At 36.2% G+C, this 25,965-nt stretch overlaps 1 protein-coding gene, 1 long non-coding RNA gene and 1 pseudogene across 5 annotated transcripts; all 3 read right to left on the bottom strand.

Annotated features, from left to right (window-relative positions):
* Window positions 1-6,962: 6,962 nt before the first annotated feature.
* Window positions 6,963-16,607, bottom strand: LOC120169774 (annotated as a pseudogene).
* LOC120169991 lies at window positions 10,403-12,291 on the bottom strand. Its single transcript, XR_005520701.1, has 3 exons — window positions 12,175-12,291; window positions 10,642-10,686; window positions 10,403-10,556 (listed from the first exon to the last, which is right to left on the bottom strand). It is a non-coding gene; the product is annotated as an uncharacterized LOC120169991 (long non-coding RNA).
* Window positions 16,608-17,882: 1,275 nt separating the features above from the next.
* Window positions 17,883-25,297, bottom strand: LOC120169990 (protein TIME FOR COFFEE-like). 4 transcript variants are annotated; one of them, XM_039178056.1, is made up of 12 exons: window positions 24,953-25,297; window positions 24,356-24,847; window positions 24,076-24,260; window positions 23,695-23,989; window positions 23,145-23,592; window positions 23,004-23,064; window positions 22,794-22,886; window positions 22,447-22,717; window positions 22,304-22,370; window positions 22,120-22,186; window positions 21,667-22,035; window positions 17,883-20,612 (listed from the first exon to the last, which is right to left on the bottom strand). In XM_039178056.1, exons 1-12 carry the CDS (start codon window positions 25,059-25,061, stop codon window positions 18,252-18,254), a joined length of 4,818 nt encoding a protein of 1,605 aa, XP_039033987.1. In that variant the 5' UTR covers window positions 25,062-25,297; the 3' UTR covers window positions 17,883-18,251. The 4 variants fall into 4 exon arrangements, with proteins under 4 accessions (XP_039033987.1, XP_039033988.1, XP_039033989.1 ...); XM_039178057.1 differs by having other exon boundaries at window positions 23,695-23,986; XM_039178058.1 differs by having other exon boundaries at window positions 24,166-24,260.
* Window positions 25,298-25,965: the final 668 nt, after the last annotated feature.

Raw genomic sequence — 25,965 nt, 5'->3', positions numbered from 1 at the left:
AAATAATTAATCCGCTTGGGATATTGGGCCAAAAAAACCTAGAATAGACTCTTGATAGACTTATATGATTTACTATAATAAAATCCAAAATCTGACAATCATATCTATTTAACATATTCACTTACTAATAGTCATAATGACTCTATATATGACTATGTGAGCTAAGGTCACAATAAGTACCCTTTAACAACGATTAAAAAAGGGATCCTAACTACTTTCTTCTCCTACCACATTGTTATCTCCTCTCAATCCAAATATATAATTAAATCATATATTTTTTCATACCTTTTATGGTTGATCGTGTTTGTGAAATTAGACAAAACTAAAACCAATAAGAAAAACGAAAGATGCCTATTGTGAACACACTATTTCGTCCCATTTTTATATTATATATATATATTTATTTAACGCATATATATATGTATGTATATTTATGTATCAATTCATTACACTTGCAGGCCTGATATTCGACCCAAGTTGGCACGCTGCTTCTCACGCAACGAACCCACTTTTCTCGGCCTCCAACCGACGTGAATGTGTAGGACACCAACTACTCAACAAAGGTCGGTTCTCTCAGCCACAAGCAACGTTCGTGGATGTCAAACAAATAAGAGTAGTAGAGTTTGGTTAGGACTCAAACTAGACTTAAAATAGGCATGCGTTTTTGTATAAATAGGCATGTAATCAACAGTCTTGAGGATACAATTGATACACGGAGAGATTACCACGAGGCATACACACACATAAGCTCACAATAGCAAACACACAGAGAGTCCGAACACTTGTAGAGCATTTTAAAAAAGAAATAAAAGAGGTATATATTTTAGTTTTTACCTTCGATTCGGTCGGCTTTTGTTGCATGTGTTCTCTTTTTCTTTGTTTCAAACTCCAAAAAAAAAAGCTTTAGACCGATGAACGGATGGGCGTTCTCGAGATCTTCATTTATAGATCTAGCCCCCGAGGTCAATAATCTTTGAAAAATGTTTTGATTTTCGAAGCGAGGATAGAAAGAGGTTTCAATTGGTGCAAGAAAATTTTGATTTTGCAGTCGATGACCGATGGTCGGCGCCGATCAACAGCGGCGGCAAGACGGCGTTTTCTGAGTTCTTGAATAACCACGGCGGAGCGTTCATCCTAGGATGAACAAAGGAGAGAATTTAAGTGAGGCAGGGGGGCTCTAGTGCGAGAAGAAAGCAAAATGAAGAAGTTTGAAAGTGTTTTTGAATTTTATATTAAATCCGAATGACCCATGACCCGACCCACCAAACCCCTAGACCCGCGTGTTTTCATTTAACAAGGGGCAAATCACCCTTTTGGTGCCTCGGTTTTAAAACATTTAATTTAGATCACTAAATCAATTTTTGAACCCGAAATCTTTGTAAATTGACCCTTGAATTTGTTTTTTTTTATTTAATCCTTTTATTATTATTTATTATTATTTATTTTTATTCTATTCTACTTTTATGTTATTATGTATTACATTATTATTTTTTATATATATTTTGTTATATGTTTTTTATTTACCTATTATTACTATTATTTTACTAATATTATTTCTTTATATATATATTTATATTTTATTATCCCTTGGGCCTTTTTTTACCTGCATGTACTTTCTTTCTGACTAAAATTTTTCCTTTTGTTTGTTTCGATAAAGTGGTAGTTTAAGTCAGTAGATTAAGTTTGCTTTATATATATTTTTATTTTTATTTTTCTTATGCTATTTGATCTTTGAATTTGTATGCATGTTACACGCTTTAATTTACTACCCATTTGCCTTTGATTATTTTTGTTTCTTAGAATGATTTGGCTTTACCTTCATTATTATTTTAAAATCTTTGTAGATGTTTAGGGTCCCATTTACGATTTGGTTTGAATATTAGATTTGTTTTAATTTGCATGTTAATGGTGTAGAGACATTCTCGTCTAGAATTTTATAATAGTTTTTGAAGGACTTTATTTTTTTATTTTCTTTGGTTTACTATTCTATTTTTTTATTTATGTTTTTTTCTTTGATTTATTCAATGTTCATTTATAATTACTATTTTTATCTAACATTTTTGACCTTTTTAATAAGAACTTCAACCAATCAAGAGGTAAGTTTTGGGATCGTTATTTTACCTTTTAAATTTAGAATTACAATTTTCTTAATTTAATATAACTGGAAATTACGTAGTACCGAAAGGGCAGCTCAAGGGTGCTAACCCTTCATTGATTGTAACCGACTCCCGAATCCGACACATTTATGGTATAACGCAGATCAGGTAAGATGGTGTCTGACTCACCTAAATTCGTTTTAAAATGGTCGATGACGACTCTAATCCATTTTTCAAGTCGAATTCTAATTACGGGGTCCAACCGAAAGAAGGTCGCGACACCTCTGTGGTGGCTAATGCTCCCATCCTTTTTCTTACAGAATTTATTTATTTTTTCTATCGTTTTTTAATGGTGCAAGTTACGAGTTGAAAAAGGAGGAAGGTTCCCTCGACACTTTTTGTTTTAAATGAAATATAAATGTCAATCAATTACTCGTTTGGGAAGCATAATATAAAGTTGGAAGTGAAGAAGATGGTCAATCATTAGATGTAGGCATGCATCAATCAAACATCATTTGAATTAAACAAAGGGTAAATTTTGTATTTAATATTTAAACTATCAATTTTTGTCCGTTTTAACATATAAAATTTTAATTTTTTTTTAAACCATAACTATTTTTTTAGTTTTTATTTCCTTTTAATACCCACCGTAAAAAACTTACTGCATTTAGTACTTAAACAATCAGTTTTTGTTCGTTTGTTAGTGACAGATCCATAAATGTAGGAATGTGAGTCTAAAATTTTAATATTATTTTCTTAAAAATAACGAGTGTGTAAAAAAATTATTTATTTTTCATTTTTCCTTATCATATTTTTCATTTAGTACCTATACTTTTAATTTATTCAAAACTTAACGTTAAATTTTTAACAGGGTACTAAAATAAAACAAAAATTAAATGTTATATAAGTTTTTGAAAAAAATTAAAAATTAGATATTAGAACATACTAAAATTAATAGTTTTAAGAGTTAAATTCGTAGTTTATCCTTAAAAAAAAGAGGAAGGAAAAACCGTTTGTAAACTTTAGTGTTGGAGAATCTTGAGTTGTTGGTACAACTAAAGGACAGGCGAACCATCCTCGAGACAAGTAGACTGTCATGTGCGTGCTGATAGTGATATGGATGGACATATATAGCACCCTATTCTTTCTTGAAAACCCATCAAACATTTCGAGTTTTTGGTATAAAGAGGTCCCAACATATATATACATATATATATCACCCATCTGATTTGAATCATAATCGGTGCAAAAACGATTATTCATAAGTCTGTCACTCCGAGATAAATAAAGACAGGCATAATGGAAAATATGTGGGTAAAGGAGAGCCAAAAATCGATTAATTCAGTCACAATCAAACTAAATTAATCGAATTAGGGGTGTTCATTCATTTAATTCAGTCACGGATCAAACTAAATTTTTATTAATCGAATTAATCGATTTTTTCATTAACCGTTAACTGAATAAAGTTTGATTAATTTGATCGAATACCGAATTAATCGAATTTTTAATATATTTTTAATTAGATTAATTTAAATTTAATATAGATATTTTTATTTGGGTCAAAATTTAATTAAATCTTGATAATCTAATGGACCTAGTGTGATTAAAAAACAATTGTGTCTTAATTCTTAATAGATTTGAGCTTAAAATATGTATCTAATATATATAATTTAATATTTTTGGCTAATTTGATTAGTTCAATTAATTAACTGAATTCGAATTGAATTAACCGTTAAATATTAAAAACAATTAAATGTTCCCTGATAGAACTAATTTAGTGGCCATCCATTTTAACCGAATTAATTCAGTTCGATCGATAAACTCAATTTAAACTTAAAAAATGAACACCCATAGTATGTATGTATATTTTCTTTTGATTATTTTTTAATAGTTTTGTAAGACTCTTACGTTAGTTTAGGTATATTTTACATTAATTTGTCGAATTTTAATATTATGCATTAATTTATATGACTTTATTTAGATATCATAATTTAAAATTATGACACTGTATTATGAAATTCCTAGCTCCGCCCTTGCTCTCAGTCGTGGTTAAGATGTATTGATAGTGATCTTAATTGATAGTGTCAAACATAAAGTAATTATGGCTATTTATTAGTTAACAAGTTAAATAAATATGATTATCATATTTTAGATTTAACTCTAATAGATTATATGAGTTTGTTAGAGATGTTATTTGTGCATTGTAACTTATTCGAGGCTATGATGCTCTTGGGACTTGAAGATATAGGTTCTTTGCAGAAGTATGCTCTGTCTTGCCTTAATATTCAAGTAGTTTAATTTTTCAATTTCTTAAAGTTAAATCAGGCTATACTTGATTTAATTGGATAGCTAAATTTTATTATTTAAATTAAATGATGGTAGTAGAATCAGCAGCTCTTTAATGTGTTTGCATTACATTTACTGCATATTTATCTTATAATCTTCTTAGAGAATTGACAAGTTCTATGTGGTTGACTAGACAGCTGTGTTAACCGGTTTTTCTTCGCTTCCATAGCTTGATAAGCCACTTTATGGGTTTATTAGGTGCGACTTTGCGAACTACCTTTCTCTGTTTCATCATATTTGAAATTATTGAATTATTTATTGTTTCTGGATTTGCTGTAAAACTATGGTTTTGCAGTGATTCACTCCCACTAATTGGTTATCGAAGAAGGTCATACTTGGTTCTATCTGGACTTTTTGGTGCTCTTTCATGGAGTTTGATGGCTACCTTAGTCGACAGCAAGTATGGTGCTGCGGCCTGCATTTTTCTCGGATCCCTTTTTGTTGCTTTCTCAGATGTTGTAAGTTCTGCTTTGCAGAAATCTTTCAGTTATTCACTTAAAGATGACTATTTCTGTGCATGATCTCTTATATTTGCACATTTCTTGTGACGTATCATTTCGAATGATAATGTTGTTGTTATCTAATCTAATTTTGTTAGATATGAAGTCAAAGTTTTAATCAAGAATCAGTGTCATGTTAAATGAAAATTGATTAGTAGGTTAATATATTTAGTCTTAAAGAGCTGAGAGCCTTAGTCATCCTCGGTGCAAGCTTTGGCCCATATGTGAAGTATAAAAGATCCTTATAATCTTGTGCGAACACATTTGTTAAACCAAGTGCAGGGGAAAAGCTGTTCTATTACTTGTGAGTTTTATTGTTACAGTGTTCCTTTAACAGATGCCATTTCTCTCTCTCTATGTGCACCTTGCACATGACTGAATGAGCAATTGCATGCATACGCTTATCTTAATCATTTTAGATGCTAGTCCTAATAGTTTCTTGTTCAGGAGTCATCCCATTCATGTTCTAGTCACATTTCTTGGATTATGTTAGAAACTGTTTCATGGCGCAGGTTGTAGATTCCATGGTCGTGGAGAGGGCTCGTGGGGAGTCGCAAAGCAGGTCACGATCTCTTCAGTCTCTTTCTGGGGATCCTCAGCGTTTGGTGGTATTGTGAGATACTATTTTAGAGGTTCGCTAGTGGATGCTTATGGTGTAAGGTACTTGAGGTGATTCATGTGTGGATGTAGTTTGAAGGATAAAAGGAATTTTGCCTAACCATTTTGTCATCAAATTAATATCTCAGGTTTGTTTTTGGTATCACTGCATTACTACCGCTGATAACATCTGCCGTCGCTGTTCTTGTAAAAGAACAACGTATGCTGGGCCCGACAAGAAAGCAAAATGGCCTTTCGACCAATCACACCTTTCTTGAAAGCTCAAGGGAGAGTATCATTCAGTTGTTGAATGCTGTCAGACAACCCAAAGTGTTTCTTCCCACAGTTTTTATTTTTCTTGTGGCAAGCAACACCTTAGTCAGACTCCGCTATGTTTTACTTCACGTGAGTTCTATTACTTTCAGTCAGTCCCTGGTTTTCTCTCATCTTTCGTATCTCAGCAAAAGGCCGTTTTCATTTCAGCACGAATAAACTCGGTTTCACCCCAGAATTTATAGGACGTGTCAATCTTGTTACTTGGGTTGCTACATTGGTTGGAGTTGGATTGTATAATGGGTTTTTGAAAACCGTTCCATTGCGGAAGATTTTTCTTGCCACAACAATTATCGGTACAGCTCTTGGAATGACTCAGGTTTGTGTTTTTATTTACTTATGCTTGCATATATTTCCGATTTGTGCTTATGAACATTTTGAATGCATAATATTTTGTCTTTGCTTAGGTCTTTCTGGTAACTGGATTGAACACGCAGTTTGGAATAAGTGATGAGTGGTTTGCAATTGGGGATTCCTTGATTCTAACTGTTCTTGGTCAGGCAATTTATGTTCATCAATCATTGTCTGCTAGTTGAACATGCATGATTAAAGTTTAAAAATTAAGCGTATCATTCCTATATTATGTGTATTTGCAGCTAGGGTCGTAAAATAATCGGGTTTGAACGAATGAGTCTACGTTCATATTCGTTTGTTTATTTTGAATGTGCTCGTGTTTGATTTGTGTTTGTTTAAATTTTTAATCTTATTTTCGTGTGTTTGTGTCTGGTTTGTTTAGGGTTCGTGAGCATGTTTGTCAACATGTTCAGCATTCTTCAACATTTTCATTTATATATTCAGAAAATGATGAAATTATGCCACTAGGCCTTAAGCTCTTTAGGTTTCACATTTTAAACTTCACAATTCACTATGTGTTCAGTTTAGTCCCTACTTTCACCAACATTTAAAATGTAGAAAAAAGAAAAGAAATTGTCTCAGGTAAACGAGCTTGTTTGTGAACATAAACGAACCGAACACATCTCTATTTGTGTTCGTTCGATTATTAAATGAGTATAAAAATTTAGTTCATACTCATTTATTTAACTAAATAAATGAACAATTTATTAAACGGTCCGTTCATTTACACCCACATTTGCAGCCAAGTTTGCTAACATAGTGTAAAAGTAAAACTACTGGACAACTTATTTGATTTCAAGTCTGCAGCTGATGTTCTATGCTCATCGACAATGTTGCAGCCTTCTTTCATGCCGGTTCTTGTACTTGCAGCCAAGCTATGTCCGGAAGGGATGGAAGCAACACTGTTTGCAACTCTGATGTCCATATCAAACGGAGTAGGCGTGCTGGGGGACGTTTAGCTGCAGAACCAAAAATAATATTGATAACTTAACCACCTTGATTATCCTATGCAATCTCAGTTCGTTGTTGCCTTTGCCACTGCTTGGCCTCCTTCCTCAGGATGACTCTGAAACTGTTTCTAAAGAGAGAGTAGATGTTGAGATGAAAGCTAATTGAATATATCGGATACAACATTGAAAGTGTATGGTCTTTCGATTACATACCCCAAATTCCACGTGCTGCTGCGATTTTGTTGTTTGGTTTTGAAAAGAGTATCTCTGCAAAAGCATTTCCATAAGCCAGCAGCGACACCCGGTTCTGAGGATCAGATGCAAGGTGCTCTATTATCATTGCAGCTTTCCGGCATAATTCTGGCACCGGATGTGGTGTCTTGATCACTTACGGTATACAATCAGCCGCCGTAAAAATAAGATAAGCTCTTTCAGCTATAAACTTCGATGATAACATGACTACGAATTATCACATTCATCATCAGTACGCCATCATCCGATATTAAAAACAAAACAAAACTTACCATCTCTCACTAGCTAGCTTCAACCTGTGGTCCATATTGATGTCGACTAAGTTATAGAGTGCACCAGTTGCAGTAGCTTGTCCATCGAATGCTTGCAAGCTCAAGATATCGACTAATCGCTTGTACATCTGCAATTACCATCCAGTTTGTATAATTACTTGTAACATGACATTTAATTGAGAAAATATTCAAGCAGAATGGTTTACCTAAGGAACAAAAGGAAAAAGGATTTATAATCATGCGCCCAAGAAATTCTGCAGCCGCGCAGTGCCAGTCTTTGATTGGAGATCTTAGCATCCCCATTATAGCTTGAACTGCACGCTTTCACTGTTCCGTAAACAGTCGGTGTAACCATCGACTCGAAGTTAGAAATTAAAAAGAACCACACACACACTATCTCAAGCAAGAAAGTAGATCAGGATTTTCACGTTATTTTAACTAAGATGGCTTCCGTGAACTGAAAATCCGAAGGTTGAGCAAAGGAGCTGAATTACAATCGCCTCGATGGCATTTGTGACAAGTTGTTCATCCTCCGTCAAGAAAATAACTAGAGAAAGCACACGGAGATATACTGAAAGAGTTCAGGTAACTTCTGCTATTAGATAATAGAAGAAAAAAAGACCATTACGCACACAAGTATGTATTATAAATGACAAAGACATACAAACAAACACTAAACTGTCCACGACGAAAGAGAAAAAGGGAATGGTAGTCTCACCTATGATGTGATCCTCTATACACTGAAAAACAGTTTCCAAGCAATGCCGATGCAGAGCCATGGCAATTTCGTTCTCCGGCATGAAAGAGAAGTTGCGTATGACATTAGATGCAGCAACAGCACACTGCTGTTTTTCAGCTCGACGCTCATCATCTAGATTAAATAAACCATCTTCATCAAGCCACCACTCCGAACGACGGCGTCTAGTTGTATTCTTAGGCCCGGATGTTTCAGCAGCAGAAGAACCCGACCCCAACCTGTCACAGCATAAAAAACTGTCCAATTTTATTTCCACCTCCATAAAACCAGCAAGACGAGAAAAACGACGTCCGAGCCTACCCCGACTGTGGCAGCAAGGTATTTGATCCCAATGCCTCGTACTTGTTGCTGAATCCTGTTACAACAGAATTTGCACCCAATGTTCTAGCCCTGTGTCCCTCTCCAAGTTCCTTAGGAAGTGCTATATCGCGCCGATCATCGATCTTCTCCGCATCATAATCACCATATAAAAGACTGAATTTATTGTTATAAATATGATCAAAACACAAAACTGAAGGTTTATTTGTTTGCCGACAATCGTTCCGATATTATACCACAGAGCAATCTAAGAGTGTTCAAAGCCAAGTTAACTCACTCTTCAAATCGCTTTGAAGTGCAAGAACTATCCTTCTATTGTTCTGCTCTACTTCCAGTAGCAAAAACAACAAATTTACCACCGCACTTAAGATAAAATTACCAAGAAAGTAATTTCAAATAAGCAAGGATTATGATGAGAATAGTTAAGGAATTGCCTCGACTTTGATTTTAGTTCTAAGTGTAGGGTTTACCAGAGAGGGAGCTGTGAATTTGGAGGGAAGGGCCGAGGAGAGTGAACGGAGCAACTGAATCAGCAGCGGAGGCGGAGGCTATGCTAGCAGCTGTGCTTACAAATGGTCGGCCTCTCTTCAAAGGTGGCGTGCAGTTGCCACCCTACGTACCACCTGATTTACCCTTCTTTCTCTTCTGCATGATTTTTGTTTTTCGATATGGGGAAAATTTGCCATGTAAATGTAATTGATCCTGTTAGCAGAACTATACACAGTTGAAGTTATAAGTCTTAAATGCACAAATCCCCCTAAATTAATTATTTATATAGAGGCATACCCTGAAATATATGTTTTAAGACGTTTTGCCTTTTAAAATTAAATCATTAAAAAAGTCTCAAAAGTCAAAACATCCCAAAAAAAATACTTCAAAAGTATATCATTTATGTATTTAATAATATCATCGTAAAAAATCCCTAAATAGTCCTTTTAACTTTTTTTTAAAACATTTCAACCCTCAATGTTTCATTCTAGGATAAAAGATTCATATTCTAGAGTATTAACGGTTTGTTGACCGTCACCATTTCGTTTTAACGCCACTTAATGGTTTCAATATTTTCTTTACCATTGATATCGCTAAATAGATTCTTTCGTATATTCTTTCATATGTTACATATTCATATTACTAAAACAAAGTCATTTTGTGTACCATCTGCTGTATGATATGTTTTGTAGAAAATGTTGGGGTTCATTGTATTCGGGGGGAAATGCCGTAAAATTGTCCATTTCTACATCATAAACATATGAGATCACCATTAATATTCTGTATTAAATCAAAACCTCCCCAAATTAAACACTATAATAATAACGGTTAACTCTTCGAATCAGGAAAAAAAAAACTAAGGTAAATTACGCGTTTAGTGCTTAAACTATCAATTTTGATCCGTTTTAATATATAAACTTTTATTTTTTTTCCAAAACCATACCTAAAGTTTCATTTTGGTATCCCGCTCAAAATCTAATATATGTTTTGAAAAGATTTAAAGTTTAAGTACTAAAACAGAACAAAACTGACAGTTTTGGTACTAAACGCGTTAAGTTTTTAACGATCGGATACTAAAATGAAATAAAAACTAAACGTTAGGTATGATTTTGAAAAAATCAAAAGTTTATGTACTAAAACGGACCAAAACTGATAGTTTAGCTACTAAACGCGTAGTTTACCCAAAAAAACCTATCAACAGTATCCAACATTTGCAACCTTGAGCTTCTTGGGGGCCTTCAAACCATTGATCCCATATGGGAATTATATAGGGCCATTTGTTCTGTCAAAAACTGATCAAAGGGAATTATCAGACTTACTCAAAAATGAAAATAAAGTTATCTATGTATCTATGTTTGTACCGATGGCCCGACGTACATGGGGAGTAGCGGATCGGGTTTACTTTCGACGTTGCCGAGCATCCTGTCATGAGTAAGAAAACATATTTCAATCAGCTTTCATGCTAAGAAAATGATGGTTGCATCGATGTTTATTCAACCTTCAAATTCAACATACAAGACAGTCATTGAAATTGAATCTAGGAATAGAAGATGGAAAAGGAGAACTTAGTAGTTGAAGCCAATCCTGCATCGTTAAATCTTCCGGTAAGCAAACTTAAGCTCGTGATTAGATCAGTAACATAGTATAACTTTCAACCCCTTGATTATCAGGAAAAAACATATAATTCCCACATAATGGGATGGGATGTCTGTTTGATAGCCAATTCTAACTCTATACAAAATGAATCGCATCCCTCTTGCAAATGGATAAATCGAAAGGCTTAAATCCAATGACAGCAAAATTTCATATTAAATTGTTCCGGTCTAGTCCATAGGACTTTCGGAAAAAGCCCCCCCAACCATTTTGGTGAATTCCCATATATCAATAAGCTTCACAGGTGAAGCAATAACATTCATTCATATTACAAGTTAATATTTAAACAAATCAAATATAATAAATTACAGCCTAAAGTCGGTATGCATCCGAATCGAACAAACCAAATTTGAAAGGTGGTGAAGAGCAACGATAAATCATTGAACGTGAGCATAATGAATCAACTTAATGAACCAAAACAAGGACTCAAGAATCTGGTATCAACACCAGAGACCTAGCCACATAACGTGAACAGCAAGTTCTTTAAGACAACGTATTATAGAACAGAATAGCAGTACAATAAAAGTTCAAGTTAAGGTCATCGGAAAGATGACTTAAAAACTAGGTCTTATAGACGAGGGAGTCACATTCGAACAAAGGAAAAAGTAATCGATTAGGAACCAATCTAGTCCACTAGCCCTATTGAATTGATGCAAATGAAGAAAAGAGCAACTGTAGAAGAAGCAACCGATTCAGAACCAATCTAGTCCACTAGAACTATTGAATCGGACCAAAGAAGTTGAACTGGTGCAAATGAAGAAAAGAGCCACTGTAGTTAACTTACGAGTTACGAACGAATGAAGTAATCTATTCGGAACAAATCAAGTGCACTGGTCCTGTTGAATTAAACCAAAGAAGTTGAATTGATGCAAATGAAGAAAAGGTCCGCTGCAGTTAACTTTCGAGGATAGCAAAAGGCCATACCGTAGGGCAATCGAACCAATAAAAGCCATCTAAATCAGTTGCATCTACTTCTATTTTTCCCAGAGTTGTTACCCTATAATGATAACTTAATAATTGGAGGGTATCCCTATCTGTTTAGCAAAAATAAAGTGACAGTAATTCAAGGTCTAGCATTTGCTCCATATCCAGAACAAGGGATAAAATTCAGGTGACTTATCATTTGAAATTCAAAGACACAATCAAATAATCCAAATCCAATCATCAAAAAATGGTTGGTTGACCCTTGTTCTCGTATGTAATAAGATAAGGGAAGTAAGATAGTAGGCTGTCTCAAATACCAGGTTGAGAGCAAACCTCCGAATTATGAAATGTCCTCCTCAGTGAACTCGATCCCACGAACTCAAAATTAAGAACCTTGTGCTCTACCAATCATCAAAGCAACAGAAAATCAAACATCCCAAACAAGAACATCAACATCTCTGTAGCTAAAAGATTAACCCAAAAATAGTATTGAAAAAAAAGGTGAAATATTTTTTACAAACCTCTAAGATTTTAGCCTCTTGCTCTAGCCTTTTGAGTTCTGCTTGTACCCTATGCTTCCCTCTAGCATCTATCTCCTTTGTAGTTAACCCAATTCAGTACAATCCGAAACAGGAGGAAAGGATAAAAAGAAGGAACCAAAAGAGTGTGGTTTGAGCAAATTACAACCTTTGAAGAAAAAAAAGGGCCAAAAGTTGAAGCTTTTTTAGTGGTATTAGAAAAAACATAAGAGGAGGGAGGCAAATCTTCATGGACCCCATGAAAGCTTTAATCTTTAGTCAACCCAAAGGAATTCTCTTTTCGAAGACAAAACAAAACAAATCCTTTTTTTTTTCTTTTTTTGCAACTACAAAAATGGATCTGTTGCGAGGGGATTTTTTGGCTGGCAGTGGAGAAACAGAGTTGGGTTTTATGCCCTTTCTGCTGTTTGTTTCTGGGAATTCGAAGAAAAGTCGGACAGAATAATATTGTAGAAGAAAAGTAGGATTTTAAGGAAGAGAGAATAAAGATACAGTTTTCATCTATTTTAATATTTAAATTTTTAATTTTTAAAATTATATTTAATATTTAATTTTTGTGAACATATTTTCATTATTTCTCTATTTTTCTGAATATATAAACGAAAATATTAACGAATATTAAAAGAATATATTATTAATTATGTTCGTAAATAATAAATAAATCGACCACAAATAACTTCAAAAATATATAAAAAAATATGAAGATTGTATTAAAAATTTAAGTAAACAAGAATTAATTGCCTTTTATGGTGAAGGAATTATTGTTAATTTTTTAATATTCAAGTTCAAGCACATAAATATCGACGGTGAGAGCTTTTAATGTTAAAAATCTAAGAGTTATATCTTAACATATATTATTTTTTATTTGCCTCGGATTAATAAAAATATATTATTAGTTCAAACTCGATTCATTCATACCCTTATCGATTGCTCTAGGCAATTTTTTACTTAAATAAATAAAATTTCTTTTAAAGCATTATTGCACGCCGCGTGAGAAAGGCGGCGGTAGGGCACATGGAAGTTCATGGAAACGGTTAACACGTCGCCGTGCTGGTTGTTCCGTGTACTACACGCCGTTCTCTTTTAAATGTAGGAGCGCGTGCTTTCTTATTATTCACGGGCTGTCTTTTGTCTACGACCTTAACTTTTGACAAGTTTGTTAGTAATTGGGTTGACCACGTGGACACTTTCCCATATCAATTTCTCAAGGCTTAATTGTACGTGAGACCCTCAAACGTTTTCAAAAAAGCTAATGTGACTCTCGGATTATTTTTGCATTCAATATGGTCCTCAATTTCAGATATAGAACTTAATTTGATTCTTTGACCAATGATTATTATTATGGTATTGACATAACAATTCACAATCACCTAACGAAGCATTTACTTTTAAGACACAAAAGCTGGATTCTCATTTGTGATTAACTCCAACCAGGGGCAGATGTGCATGGCTCCATAGAAGAGCCATTGCACACCCATATTTTTAATAAAGTTGTTATATTTTGTTTAATTTGCTAATGGGAATAGAAAAAGTAAGAAAAATTACATACTCAAATTTTTAGAATATAGTATTAAAATTTTGGAACTCTATTTTTTAATTTTTAGATTCGTCACCGACTCTAACATGCTTTTCACCTAATCACCTTCATCATAGCTTAAGTATTCTTATTAGCGTTGGGTCATATATGTGCCTTGAACGACTTCCTAATAAATTTTAAATTGGTATATATTTTAAATATTTTTTGTATTTTTATTGATAATTTATTTTTACCATCCTCTAAAATTTTTTATATTTATCATCCTCTAATTTTTTTTTATAAGTTCATCTCTTAACACAAAATTTTAAATTGGTCCTGTACGAAAATACTTGTGGTGTTGTTACTTGGTTTTACTTTTTGTTGCTTCAAGAAATACTTCCAATTATTGTACATATGAAACATCGGTGCATCAATAATAATGAAAGCCAAAAAGACAAGGCACTTTAGTTGTAGCTAGCAAGCCTTCCTTCATAACAATGCTACTAAGTAATATAATTGATTCTACAACTATTGGAATAATCACACTAACATGGTTCAGTGTAAACCTGATGATACAAGAATTACAAGGCCTGCCATTGCAAAACAAAGCTTACCGAAACTCCCCCTTGAACCTTTTGGAGAGATGGCGGTACTCGCCGAGGGTGACGGAACACTCGCTGAAGGAACCGAAGTAGCAGCTGTCGTCGGTTCAGAGGGAGCCGAGGCCGGAGCGGTTTCGGACATGCGAAGCACGTTGATGTCGACTTTCTGTCCGGATTGGCAGTGTCCGGGAACACCACAGAAAAAGAAGTGGTGACCTTTGGTAGTTATACTAATGGAGTCATTGCCTGTGGTAAATGTAGCCAAAGGGGCTGAGGTGTTGCAGGCCTTGTACATGGGATGGGTTACTCGCATCACATTGTGGAACTGAGCATTGTACTCGAAAACTGTTTGCCATTATTAATGGTGACAACAACAGATTTATGTCAGTCTAAACATCAAGTAATGCCAGTAGGATTTGTGGACGAATCTAAAAGACATCTGGTAATATAAGACTACAGAAAAATAGAAGGGTAAATTTCATATTTAGTACCTAGACTACCAGTTTTGATCTGTTTTAATTATCTAAACTCTTTTTTTTTCAAAATCGTACATTAAAGTTTTTGTTTCATTTTAGTATATCTGTTCAAAATTTAACATTAAATTAGGTATGGTTTAGGTGCAAGACTTGATAATTTAGGTACTAAACACTTTAAGTTTATGTATTAAAACGGACCGAACTTGATAGTTTAGGCACTAAATACTTATTTTAACGGTGAAATACTAAAATGAAATAAAAACTAAAGATTAGGTATGGTTTAGAAAAAATTAAAAGTTTAGGTACTAAAACGGATCAAAACTGATAGTTTATATACTAAATGTGTAGTTTACCCAAGATGGAAAATGGTTGAAAAAAAACTTATCAAAAGTGTAACTTTTTAGAATAAATTAACATTATAAGTTGATCCTAATAAATCATAGGGTGTAAGTTTTTAAATCTACAAAATAAGGGTAGTTAAAATAAACACAATATGATACAGGATAATACAGGCACAATCCTAAAATCAATCTCATAATTTAATTTTTAATCTACAAAACCACCCTAAAATTATATAAATCCATCATTCCATTTGTGACATTTTCATTGAATCATGACACATAGGTAGGTGATTCAATTATATTAGGAGAAGTGTACTGAAAATGTGAGAATGCATTATTATATAATTAAGCATGAACACACAGCTGGGCCCCATTCTTTTCCCATCAAAGAAGTTATTGAACATTATAATACAGCCGAAAGGTCCCTCAACTTTTTCATTTCTCACAGATGCTATTTTTCAAGTTTTGACAAACGTTGAATGGATGGATTTGAGACTCCACCAGACATCATAAATAAACTTGAAAGAGCTTTTGGGGTGAAATGAAAGTTGCAATGATAGAGGCATGTGAAAGTGGGTTGTGGTTCACTGGACCCTAACAAATTGGTGAATGTTGGTACCACTTTTTTTTATGTTTGTCTGCAAGTGTCCTGTAAGATTCCTTTGTGAGTTGTAAACAACACAACTTTATATTAGACACCAACTTAATATACCATAATTTTAATTTTTTTAGAGAATAATAGTCTTCAATCCGTCACTGAAAACAAGAAATTAAAAATATCCTTGCAGCTGCGATGAACCCAAGGAGTACAATGGGAGCAGTCTGTGAATTTTCAGATTCTATTATATTTTAGAATTTAATTATTCCATATAAAATTCTACGTCCGTAGATTACTCTTATTTAAATGGAATTTCAGTTCCAAACAGAGATATTATGCAATCTAATTTTGTTAGAACAGAAAGGAAATCCAATACACCAACAAGCACCTCGACAAACCCAGAACTGCGATAGGAAAACGCACGCAAACTAAGGAAAGGAGGAGGAACTCACCAATAATGTCACCAAGTTTGAAGGTTTTGGTAGCAGCCCACTGCTTGTAGTCAATATTGCCAATGGTGGTCCAACCGGCGGAGCCGCCGACCTTGTAAACAGCTGCGTAGGAAAATCGAAGCAAAGCAGCCATCAGAAGAAGAAAAGCCTGGGCCATAACCCGGTTTGCAGCCATTGTAAACTGTGTTTTACGCCCCTGGAGGAAGAAGAAAAAAGAGTTATTTTTTGACCTTTTAGCTGGATTTGGGAGGATGGGAAGGGGGAGGTGTTTATATATCTTCTCAAATTTGGTCTTAAATTTTCTGTTACATTTGGGAGTATGTGGTCCCCCTATTTTTCTCATATTTATTGGCATTGAACACCATTTTATTTCGAATTGACTCTACAATTCATTCTAATTTGACCTTTCAATTGGACATGTCGGTTGGTTTGGATCGGATTGGTTTACATTTTAAATTCTCTATGTTCGGATAATTTCATATTTAAATCAGATGATTTTGAATTACTAAATTATGGTAAAAGGTACGTTAAACCCCTGCACTTCAAAAAAATATATATATACTTTTCGTTTTATTTTTTTTAAATGTGGTCTTTTAACACACAAAGATAACTTAATGGGATTCCTCATTAAAATTTTCTGTCATCAACTAACATTAGTGTATGGTGTAGATCCTTCGCTACTAATGCTCAGTCAATCAGAAGTTTATGCAAAAATCATCTCATAATTGTTTCTCCTCCACTTGAATAACTGTCCATACATCTAAAAATTGATTATTTTCGTCCTTACCAACCAAACTAATTGTTTTCGTCTCTACCAACAACAAACTACAAACTGATTATTTTCATCCTTACCAACAACCACAAATATTATTTACTTCGTAACATATTTGAGAAAACATCCACATCAGTAATACTTATTATCAATGGCAAGAAACGTTGGTTAACAATCTATAGGGTTCTGAGAGACCCACTTGAATTTCTTTTTCTAAGAGAAAGGGACCCACTCCCAACATCATGAAAGACCTAATAGGTATTTGTTTTATTGGTAGATCTTTTGGGGTTGGAGGAGGGAACAAATGCCTTTATTGGTGGGGTCAACATCCACATCCACACCAAAATTTAGAGAAAACTGAACAACCCCACAGTTTCATGTTTTGAATTTATTTTTATTTATTTTACACCGATAAGATAATATAACATAATAGCTCTAAAATTATTTTTCTTAAAAAAGGGGACAATACAAAAGAATGTGAGCACGTGTGAAGATGAGAGCATCCGCATGTATGCCCCTCTAGTTCCTGAATTGGCTAGGGACCCACCCATCTTAAAGAAAAAGAGAAAGGGTAGATTTGGAAAAGTCTAGCACATATACATACATAGGAAAAAATGGAGACAGTATATCAGGAAAAAATGGAGAGAATTACTCTTAAATGTGCACGTGCAACACATATACACCTTCGAGTTGCATATATATTGTCAAAAGATTGTCTACCCATCTAATCAAAAACCCAAATAAAAAGAAAATAAAATTAAAGAGCAAAAAGAACCATCGTTACTGCCAACAATAGATGGAAAAGGTAGGTGTTGCCCTCCTTTGCTTTTCCTCCAGCCCTATTTCCCCTACTACATCTTTTGCCCTACAAAAACAGTTTTTTGACAACCTATTTCCCCATCTTTCTCCCCCATCAAACCATTCTAATTAATTAGAGACTTGAGGATGATCAAGTTTATCAACACAAGTGTATGCATATATGTTGGATAAACATTATAGTAAGCACAACCCACAAGAAACTCTGCAATACAAACATCTCTTCCCACTGCCCTATCTTTTTCTTGTTCCTTGTAAGGCGATAATCAATACGAACAAAGAACAGAAGGGCATAAATCTACTCACCAGCAGGTTGTTTCTGCTCTGCTGGTTTCACCTGAACAGCGGCAGGAACGGCATGAAAATACTGCAAACCCGGAACAAGCTGATATGGCTTTCCAGAGGACTGTGTGGTAGCGAATTGAGCAGCATGGATAAGCCCCTGTGTTGTTATTATGCCGCCTCCCTTTGTATTTCCCGCAGCAGCCGCCTTTGCAGGGTCGGTTGTACCAGTGTTGGCTGTGGAACACAATGACAACATGGACGTTGAAGTTGTTGATGATCCTGGAGGCTGTGCCTGCTGTTGCTCGTTACGGTGTCTTTGAAGATAGTACCCACTTGCAGCTGTTGTACTTGGTGTGTGTTGAGCTTGGGCCTGCATGTAAGCATTTGAGAAGAACAGCTGCGCAGGATGCACAGCATGCTTTTGATGCTGCTGCTGTTGCTGTAGCACCACCTGGGGCTTGGTACACATATTTGAAGATGAACTTGGCTGGGGGTTTCCCAGGACGGAAGGCACACTCCTCCCACCAATGGGAGATGACATTTGACTAGATGGTGTATTCTTGGTCTGCTGAGATGATAAACTAGATGCTTGACTACCTTTGTTGCCAGTAGAAGCGGAACCTGTTGTCTTGGGGCTACCACCAGTACTTCTGGATATTGAAGTCGTGGGAGAGCCAACCACCATCTGAGGAGAGGAGGATGGGGTGCTAGTAAGAGGCTGTTGACGTGTTGATTTAGGATTAGCTGTAAAAGAAATCTCTGTGTGGTTTTGTTGTGGTTGGGCTTGTTGCTGGGAAATATTTTTAAGGGTTAATGATGATAGAGATGGAGAAACTTGAGAAGCAGTTGTTCTTGCAGAATTCTTCCACTGAGAAGATTGAGTTGGGCTGCTGCTGGTTTGCACCATATTCGGAGGAAACAGGTGATTTGGAAATTTTCCAGCCATAGAAGATGAAGGAAGGTAATCAGAATAAGCACTACCGTTGCTTGTTGACGGCAGCTTACTTCGAGAAGCAGCGGCAGTCCCAAATTGGTGTGATTTCTGAAGCTGAAGCATTTGCTGCTGTTGATTTTGCTGAAGTTGCTGCTGAGCATTAGAATTTACACCACTGATCGAAGCTGGCATAACAGAACCTGAAGTTCTGGCAGGAGCAGAGCCAAGATTAATTGTGCGGGCTGAACTATCAATAACATTGTTGCCTGGAAGAGTGGAAACAGACGAATCAGACAGATCCGGCCTGGAGAAGGCAATGGACTGCCCAGCAGTAGCAGAAATATTTCCTGCCATTGTGTTCCTCCCTTCTTCCACACTAGATGCTTCATTAGTTCCGTGATTCCCTTCTTCAGAAGCATGAAAATTCTTCTTCTTCTGTTGTGCTGTTTGGGCAGCTATGGCGGCTGCCATGATCGGTTGATAGCCTTGCCTTGTATTCTCTGGAAGGCTTTGAAGAATTGCATGATCACGTGTAAAGGAGGAAATATCAAGTCCAGGAGCAGTAGTAGTACCATTAATGGAGGCAAATGACATGGCAAAAGATTGAGATGTAAGAGACTCAACTCCAGGCTTTGAACCTCGCTGTTGGGTATGTTGCTTCTTTTCCCCATGGTTTCCACCAGAAGTGGTGGAACCACCCAATGGCGCTGCAGTCATCGAAGTGAAGTTCGGAGGTTGCAAGGGCATGACAAAATTCTGACCATAAATATTCATATTAGCACCAGATACTCGGCTATCAGCAGTTGATGGGCTATCTTTGCCACCTAATTCACCCTCACGGCGCCGAGCTTGATGAGAAGCATGCTGACTTGGCTGTTGCTGCCGTTGCTGAAGCTGTAGGGGATGAGGTGACTGATTTTTGGAAGTAGGAAAAACTTGCAAGTTTCCACTGCCACCACCCACCCCACTTCCATGAGGCATCTGCAAATGCTTCTGGGAGGAGGATGCACCACTGGACATGCTAGGGTTCTGGTGACTTTGTTGGCTTTGCTGTAACTGTGTAGGTGGCTGCTGCTGCTGCTGCTGAATCTGTGACGGGTGAAGCATTTGGGAAGAATAGAAAGATCCAGGAATAAAAGGCATAGACTGTGCATGATTTCCTTGATATCCAGGCGGTGCCCCAACAGGTGCAGGAAATGGAAATGGATATGCATTATTCTGCAGAATTGCCAAGTACTGGGTTTCGTTGCCTGGCATATTCGCATAGTTGAAGCTCATTGCTGGGGCTGCAGTTGCACCAGCCGGGTTGGTACTCGCTGAGGCAGAGTTAGATGTACTCAATGTTGTGCTGCCAGCACCAGGAGATTTCACAGAACCAGGTCGGACAGATGCAGCAGCAGCTTGTTGCTGGCTCAATGGGAAAATAAACGCTGGGCCATGCTGAAATAGAAACACATCACAAAGAAAAATATCAAATTGATCGTCCAGATGATATAGTTATCCTTAAATAAATATCAACCGTCTAGACTCTACTATAAATTGTCAGCCTTATTTGTGTTTACACCATTAAAACATATAAATACACCGTCACATCGAATCTGCTACAAAAATTTTAAAATTTAGATTTATAATTTTTTTTTTGGATAAATCAGAATTTATTACCCAAAATAACAATGTTATACTACAACAAATCAGCCAACAAAGAGACAAAGCAACCTAAATGCAAAAGAACCAAAGCTTGGTTAGACTATACCCCAAGCATTACAAAGCAATTGGTTAGTTCTATCAAGTCTATTAATAGCTTTGCCCCTAAGTCTAATACTAACAGTTTCAATAATGTCATTAAGCAAAATATCGATCGATCTTTGCCGACCCTGGAAAATACGTTGATTCCTTTCCTGCCAGATGAAGTAGATAAAAGCGTTCCAAGAAATCTTCAATAAGGTGGAGATAAGAGACTTCCCTCTCCAAGTTGTGCTAGCCCAAGATACCATAGTTTCCCAAGTAAGAGGAGTAATAGTCGTATCGTTCAGTTGTAAAACTGCTTTCCAAAGTCCGATAGCAAAAGGACAGGATTTATAAAATTTTAGTTTAACTAAAATGTTCCTTTTTTGAAGTTCAAATAAAATCTCATGACTATCAAATTCAACAATGGAAAGTGAAATTAAAATATTTGTATAATTTAACAAATTTTAAGTGTAAAGCGATTTGATCTGTTAGACAGCACGTGTGAACAGCATTTAATAAGAATTTAAACTCTAAAAATATTTTCTATATTATTATATATTGAAAAAACCTATACAAGTGTTACTGTAGGTGACCAGCCGTGTGCCTGATCAAGCGGCCTCACCCAAAAGGGTCTTAGGCACTTTTATTGTATAATGTTAAGGGCAAGTTCACAACACTATCAGATATAATTGTGGAATTTTATACAGCATAGGACTTCGTTAAAAATAAATAAATAGAAAAGAGGTTTTCTCAGTCAAGAATATACCAGAATATTACTTGGTGCTCCAGTGGGTAGAGCTGGCTGCAGAAGTATTTGCTTTCTCTGTGCACCATCCACAGAATTGGTAGCAGCCTGCAAACTTTTATCTTTACCAACATGACCAGGGAAAATTGCAAGACTCTGCCCCTTGTCATGTACAGAATTCACAGCTCTCCCAGGAATGTTCCCATTCAATTCCGAAGGGGGCAAAATATTTAGATTTGTCTTTGGTCCATAGAGTGAAGCTGAGCCAGGTGCTGCTGGCCAGAAAGTATTCATCTTCATGAATTGCTGGTGATAGTGAACATTTCGAGCAATATAACAATGGGTTGCACATCTCTTTGGCCTTGGTTGATTAAAAAGCAAATATGGAGGCTACATAGTACAAAAGTTAAAGATAGATTAGAACCAATAACAATAAGAATAACAAAGACAGGAGAACATAAAGAACAGTCATGCCTGAATAGATGCTGAAGATACAGCGCTCCCGTCCATGGAAACAACACCTTGTAGAGGAGCCATGTATCTGCTCAGGAAGGGGGGGAAAGTCATTACCCTTACCCTCATTCTAACATCTAAACCACAGGTTTATATCATCTAATACCAAAAACGCACAAAAACCCAATATTAAATCAAGTTATACCCCATTGGAGGAAGTCCACCAGGCCAGCTAGCCAATGACATCGGCAAAGGTAGAGCACCAGATTGTGCTGGACAAATAACAGAAATCCAATCAGAAACCAGAGAGAAGTTTTCCCATGAAAAGAAAAAGGGATTGCTTTTTACCGGATTTCTCAATATCAGGCTGTTGATGCTGCTGCTTTTGAGCATGGTGATTAAACTTGTTCGCACAGACACTACCTGTGCCACTATCTCTATCGGATTTCTCCAAATCAAGCTGAAGATTAATATTCCTCTCACTATTTACAACTGGATTATGTGACTTGACTTCTTCAGCAATCGGTTTGTGCTTGCTATTATTATCAGCATCCACATTCACATCTTCCTTTCCGATTTTCACTCTTGTATCATCTTCCTTAACCGTAGACGTCATCTCCTGCATGTGGAAAAAAACCAAAGGCCATTAATGAGACAAACATCATACTGAAAGATATGACAGCTTGGTGACTCACCAATTCCATATCTGTGGACAATGGTTTAGGATCTGAAGCCCCAAAACTAACCCCATCACCCCTTTCTGGTGATGATCTATATAGAGGAAGAGCCTAAAACCAAAAAAACGGTGGGAGAAACTAAGAATTCCGTAGTCAAGAATCAATAAGAAGGAGATTTTTTAAAGAAAAAAAGAAAGTTGGATCTTTTAACAACAATGGGATTCGTACCATCAGATCAATCTGGAATTTATCTTCCCGCTGACTCTCAATCTCACGAACTGTTGAATTCCTGAGACACCAAAGGTTTCCAGAATTATAACACCCCTCATTAAAAAAATAAAGGAAATGAGCAAAGGGAGCAATGCTCACGCTTTTGTCATGGTCAAATCATCACGCTCATCATCCAATCGGAGACCAGCGGAAGAAGGATTATTATTAACAGGAGATGGTGCAGTTTCCTTCAACAGCGATTGAGACTCCTCTTTTTTACATATACCCAGATCTCTACTCTCAGATTCTTCGGTCAAAGGCTTAGAATCCTTTACCAAACTGCTATTCACTTCTTTCACTGGTTCAGCTTGATCCAACCCTGATGAAGCTGGTCCGGCTTGAGAAGAATGTATCAAATTTTCAGCCACTGATCCAGTGTTCTTCTCAAAATTGGGAGAGGTAGCTTCAATTTTAGCAGGTTGATAGATTTCAACCTTAGTTGTAGTAGACGAAATGGAATTGTTCATAACAGGGAAAATAGAAGGAGGTGCTATCTGCGTAGTTTCATCCTCGTACTTCACTGGTCTTGGTCTTTTCCTCTTTGGAGCTGCATAAACAATAAAAAGGAACAATACCCAAATCAAAATCTGTCACCCAAAAGCTCAAAAAGGTACAAGCTTCTATTTCTTCTAATCTAAAAGTTACTGACCAACTGCAGACATAGGAGTAGCGGAAGAGTTAGAATTTGAAAGTAAAATGGAAGATGGCTGAGGAATAGATGATGGGGAGTGGGAGACCGGTGAAGAAACTCTTGATTTGGAATCATTATTGTGCTTATTAACTTCTCTTGAATCATTCCCATTTATATCTTGCTTCGATGGGACTTGTGGCTTCCTCATCAAACCATATAAAACCTCGGCAATCTCCATCTCAATCTCTTCTTGGGCTGAAGATGAGGATTTCGACGACGATTTGGGTGGCCTTTGCTTTGCTCCGTTAGGCTTCTACATCAAAAACCAAATCCTCGTCAATAATTTGAACTAAAAAACACACGAAGAAGCGGAACAAAAAATGTAGCCAGAAAACTAACCATCTTCTTCCTCACAGAAGCATTGGAAGAAGATGGAGAGGCAGGAGCCGGCGACGGCGATGTTAACATCCCAGCTAAACCTGTTCTCACCGGCGAAGTTGAAGCTTGACGGTGAATATGTTCTCCGCCAACTACACCAACAGCACAGGCACTAGATGCCCATTCGTGAGACCTTTTAGTTGAAGCTGTAAAAAAAGAAAAACACAACAAATCAGTGACTACAGAAGCATAATATGCTAACAAAAAGACAGAATTTCGCTGATCTCTTGCATCTCTCTACCTGACCGAGCTTTTCTAGGTACCGACACGCCAATCATCTCATCAGCAGCCTTCCGTGTAGATGAGGTAGTTGTGATGGTAGCCATAGGAAGGCCCGCTGGCGGTGTCGTTCTAATAACTTTCACCGGTAGTTGGAAGCTCTTCCGGTGTTGATGTTGGTGCTGATTTTGATGCTGTTGATGGTGAATCGACAAACAACCGGCGACGTTGTTTGGCGGAATCATCCAAACAGAACCTCCACCAGCGGTGGTTCCCCCGCCGTCTTCATCATCTTCATCTTCGTCATCGTTTACACTTTCTTCAGAACTTTCATCAGCTACATCTTCTCTGTTACTTATCAATTTATCCCCTCTTCTTCTCTTACTCGTTCTACTCAAGCGATCTCTTTCTCTTTCTCTCTCCCGTTCTCTATCCCTTTCCAGTTCTCGATCTCGATCCTTCTTTCGATCCCTTAAACGTGTCGTTTCTTGTAGCTCCACCGGTCCATCATCCTCTGCACCGAACAAAAAGGGAAAAGAAACAAAATCGAATCAGAAAAATTCACCTTAAAGACAGCGTTAGAGATGAAAAGGAGGACCAGATCTGATTTTAAAAAAACCTGGTGAGTCTCTAAGAGAGTTACTTCTATGCCGCCGCCGTGAAAGGCCATGTGTTGTGGCCGCAACGGCGGCCATAGTGGCTCTCCTGGCCTCTCTGATTCTATCCATCTCTGTAAATTAATCGTCTTTGCAGATAATAATAAATCAGTTGAAATAGAAACAAGAGTAATCCAATCACTCATTAGTGAATCGTCTCAAATCCACCATAGTCCACCGGAGAACAGAGCAGCGGTGCCAATCTCCGGCGATAATACGATTTCAATAGTTTTCAAAGATCTGGTGTGGAAACAATCTGTCAGACTCAGACTTGAAAGATTTTAGCTTCTCTCTCTCCCTCCTCCTTATCTCTGTCTTTCCACTTTTTGTGCTGTAAATGTCATCTTCTTTTCGCTATTTCATCCTCAACGAAACCCAGTCCAAGCGTTAATGAACGACCAAGATCTGTGATTGCCAAATAATACCCAAATCCTAACCCTTCATTCCTTTTTTTCTTCTAAATTATTCCATATCGCAACGTGTCATATTTTATTTTCCTTCCCACCTAAGCTTCCGTAGTTTCATCTCACTCGCTACCGATTTGGTAACAAGTAATTAATTAATTAATATTAAATAAATTTTTGGGTAAACTATGTATATAGTCCCCATTTATTCTTGTAGTTCCTTTTACTCACTTAATTATTTTTTCCAAAATCATGTCTAATTTTATATTTTGATTCTATTTTAATCACTCACCTTTAAAAAAGTAATGTTGATGCTCACATATCATCATAAAATAATATCATGTTATCAGTGAAAAAATCATCACATCAATAATTATATTTACTTTTTAACGTAAGTGATCAAAATCGAACGAAAAAATATAATATTGAGTGTGATTTTAAAAATTAATAGTTTATGACTAAAATAAAACTGGAAAAATATATTGATGACTAAATAAGTTACATGAATATATGTGAAGAACGTAGTTTTAGGGTTAGGAGATTTACGAATTGTGGCTACGAATCTCGATCGA

Source organism: Hibiscus syriacus, unplaced genomic scaffold (genome assembly GCF_006381635.1).
Source record: "Hibiscus syriacus cultivar Baekdansim isolate YM2019G1 unplaced genomic scaffold, ASM638163v2 tig00111769_pilon, whole genome shotgun sequence".
NCBI classification, from domain to species: domain Eukaryota; kingdom Viridiplantae; phylum Streptophyta; class Magnoliopsida; order Malvales; family Malvaceae; genus Hibiscus; species Hibiscus syriacus.
This window is presented reverse-complemented; position numbering and strand designations above follow the sequence as displayed.

Bases quoted from the DNA above. Each gene is read 5' to 3' on its own strand.
- LOC120169990 (XM_039178056.1), bottom strand. From the start codon at position 25,061: ATGGATAGAATCAGAGAGGCCAGGAGAGCCACTATGGCCGCCGTTGCG. The intron at 22,887-23,003 runs GTACGAATCCCA...TTTTGGTTTTAG, and splicing joins AATTCCAGATTGATCTGATG to GCTCTTCCTCTATATAGATC. The intron at 22,371-22,446 runs GTAAAAAGCAAT...TTATTTGTCCAG, and splicing joins GCCTGATATTGAGAAATCCG to CACAATCTGGTGCTCTACCT.